Raw genomic sequence first — 3547 nt, forward strand, 5'->3', positions numbered from 1 at the left:
GTGTGTGTGTGTGTGTCTGTGTGTCTCTAACCCCTGCTGTTTGTCTGCACAGGAAAAGTTCCAAGGTTGACAATCTGTTGTTCAAAGTGGAAAAGATGCGAGGCGAGCAGGAGACCCACAGGTAAACGCTCCACAGGGATTTGATGTTTGACGTTTGTCTGCGCTGTTGTTGGTGTTTATTTACAAAAGGCTTTCTGAGTCTTCCTCGTTGGTTTCTAAATGATTCCTGCTATCATCTAATACAACAAGCAAAATTAACCCTTGTGTTGTCTTCCCGTCGACCAGGAAACTGTTTTTCTGGTTCCAAATTTTAAATACAAACCTTTTTTTCAACATTTTGGTCGTCTTTTTCGACACTTTTGTTGCATTTCCTGATGTTTTTTTGTCACTTTTCTCTTTTGGTTTTTGAAGCTTTTTCCAAAGTTTTGTCACTATTTCTAGAAAACAAATGTTGATGTTTTTGTTGGAGTGAGCAGAGAACTCAAAAGGTCCACGGATATGTCTGATGTCTCCATATTAATCACAATACCCTTCATACAGTTAACAGAGGCTGTTGTTTTAATCTTTTCCTGACATCTTCACTTTTTTCAAAAGGTTTTTTTTTAATGCTACAAAATTGAGGGGAAAAAAATGTAATGAAAGTAGTGAACTGATCATTTATTTTACTTGTCAAGAGCGTTGTAGGGAACCATCCAAGTTTTGTTTTTTTCACGATTTGGTTGAAAGAAAACCCAAATTTCTGATATAGAAGCTTTTTGAAAATGGGTCAAATTTGACTGGAGGACAACAGGAGGGTTAAAAAAGGATAGTTTTGTAATCTAGAGTAAAGATACATCATGTCTTCTGTTGCCTTAAGGAATATATCATCACATCACAACAACAAACTCTTTTCTGAGTTGTAGGGGCTTGAAAACATTTGAACATGAATGACAAAATCTCAGTGTACATGGTAATAGATCAAATGAAATGCTGACCACACTGTTCTTGGTATGAATTTTAACAAGTTTTTGAGCAGTTTTGCAAATGGATTAAGTTGGGCCATGAACACACAGCTCCTTCAGATTTTTTTTCTATTTTCATATAAACTTGTGCATTCACTTGAACGACAGCTAGAAGCTACTCATGAAAACGACTATTAGGATAGAGTCATAGTTAAGATGTCTTGTATCAGCAGTCACCTTGTTTTCCTATAAATCCTCATATTCTGTGTATCGCTGGCTTTTACAAACAGCACAAGCACACACGGTTTCACTACAATGTACAAAATTCCTGCATAATGCAACATCCTGACAAGAACAGCCCTGCTTTAAGACATTATAACCACGGGATTGCACATGCTGTAGACATATCATTGAATAAAACATCACCTGTAAGAAAATTCTTTGTTTTTTTTTCTCCAAAGCTTGGCCTCCAATTTGCAGCTCACATTTACTGGCTTCTTTCATAAAGCTGGTAAGTTTGTCCTTCTCAGCTGTTGTCATTTGCTGTTTGTTTGTTTATTTATTGGATCTAGTCCTTCCTCTGAGTCAGTGTAACTAAAGGAAGTGTTTGTGTTCTCAGGAAAGCCATCTCAGGACAGTGAGAATGAGCAGAACTCTGTATCTCTGGAGGTGCTGCTGGTCAAAGTCTGTCACAAGAAGAGGAAGGTGTGTGTGTGTGATGATAGTAGTATAAGGATCTCAACGCTGCCAATGTTTTTTTGTTTTTTCCCCTTAATAAAATCCAAGTGTCAATGGAATGCATGTGAAATGTCTTTTCCTGCCTCCGTGTCCAGGATGTGAGCTGTCCAGTGAAGCAGGTCCCCACAGGGAAGAAGCAGGTTCCTCTGAACCCCGACACCAGCGCCGGAGTCTCGGCCAAGCCGGGCTCCTTCCCCTCACTGCTGGTTCCCAGCAGCGAGTTTGAACCCAGCAACTCTCACATGGTGAAGTCCTACTCGCTGCTCTTCAGAGTGTCGAGGCCCGGATACCCCCGGACTCAGGCCAACGGAGAGCACCACAACAACAGAGGTGAGCAGAGACTATTCATTCATTAGTGGTCAATAAAGTGTGTTTTTTTTAATTTTTTTATTAAAGGATTCCTCTGATTTATTTCAGCATGACTCACTCACTGACTCACTTATTTTTGTAGTTTTAGCCATCCTTTCCGATCAGTAATAACAAAATGTCCTCACCCTGTTAGCTAGTTCGGGTGACATGGTGACATCACTTCTGATGGAATTTAAACCAACCTCCCATTTATCTGGATGAGAAAACAAAAAGGTCCATGGTCCAAATGATTACCCAGACATCCATCACAGTTTACAGGCCGACTTCCGGCTTCAACTCTGGGTTTCATTCTGTTCCCAGCTGGCAAGTGAACACGCTTGATTCCAACATTTTATTGCACTTGCTCGCTAGCAATGACCAATTTACAATACATTCAGGTAAAGTAAGTAGGCTGCTGCGTCTACTCGGAGTCCATCATCTGTTGCATGTCCGGCCACCCTGGAACAGAGATCCCTTCCTTAAATTTCTCCACTTTATCTTGTTAGAGGATTTGTGATTAGCTGTATCCATTTGACATTAACTCTGTAATGGTTGAAGCCAAGCTTTTGGCTCTGAATGCTTCTCTGCTGCATGGCGACTGTACTCAATGACATGAAATAACATTCTCTAAAGCCCTTCTCCAACCCTGAGTGCACTGTTTGTTTTCATAGTCCAAAAAGACCAACAGTGTGGCAACTGTCAGAGAATCTCTTAGTTAAAATGTCATCAATATTTTAAGCGGTAAGCTCCGCTATTAACTTGGTGTTATCATAACTGGTAGAAATGGATGCCAAAACTTGTCTTTTTTTCCTTTTTTTTAATCTCGTGTGGTAGAGGAGTGCTACATGTCTTCATGTGTCTGTCTCAGAATTTACAGAGGAAGTGGTAAACAGGAAGAGGAGGAGCTCCTGTCTCAGGGAGGAGGGAGAAACCACATTTGTGGCTCAGATGACTGTCTTTGATAAAAACAGGTAGCTCACACACACACACGCACACACAAACAAACACACAAACTCTCACCTTCCTGACACACAGGAAAGTGTTTGTTCTAAAAACAAAAGGTTGTTTTGCCCAGGCGTCTGCAATTGCTAGATGGGGAGTATGAAGTGTCTATGCAAGAGATGGAGGAGTGTCCCGTGAATAAGAAGAGGGCAACCTGGGAGACCATCCTGGACGGCAAGGTGTGTGTTAGAGAGAGACTTGGCAAAGGTATTTTCACACAAAGTATAAATGTCATGCAGGTAGTCAAATCCTTACTTCATGGCAGCCCGGACAGCTCAGTTGGTAGAGTGGGGCGCCCATATATAGAGGTTCACTCTTCAACGCAGTGGGCCTGGGTTTGACTCCACCCTGCGGCCCTTTGCTGCGTGTCATTCCCCCCCTTTGTCCCCTTTCATTTCTTCAGCTGTCCTGTCATTAAAGGCCTAAAAATGCCCCAGAAATCGTAAAAAACATCAAATTTCTTACTTCACGCACACCAGACATATTCATTATGTGTGTTATTTTGGGTGGGGGGGGGG

General features: G+C 41.5%; 1 protein-coding gene across 2 annotated transcripts in view; it reads left to right on the forward strand.

Annotated features, from left to right (window-relative positions):
* LOC116702950 (polycomb protein suz12-B) overlaps nt 1-3547 on the forward strand; it is a 66415-nt gene that overhangs the window by 5750 nt on the left and 57118 nt on the right. The window contains exons 4-9 of one of the 2 annotated variants that reach the window (XM_032537505.1): nt 53-121; nt 1403-1452; nt 1561-1646; nt 1775-2009; nt 2896-2998; nt 3103-3208. In XM_032537505.1, the coding sequence (XP_032393396.1) occupies nt 53-121; nt 1403-1452; nt 1561-1646; nt 1775-2009; nt 2896-2998; nt 3103-3208 (649 nt within the window). The remainder of the gene's footprint in view (nt 1-52; nt 122-1402; nt 1453-1560; nt 1647-1774; nt 2010-2895; nt 2999-3102; nt 3209-3547) is intronic. The other variant, XM_032537506.1, reaches the window with a different exon arrangement.

Source organism: Etheostoma spectabile, chromosome 15 (assembly GCF_008692095.1).
Source record: "Etheostoma spectabile isolate EspeVRDwgs_2016 chromosome 15, UIUC_Espe_1.0, whole genome shotgun sequence".
In the NCBI taxonomy this organism is placed as follows: Eukaryota; Metazoa; Chordata; class Actinopteri; order Perciformes; family Percidae; genus Etheostoma; species Etheostoma spectabile.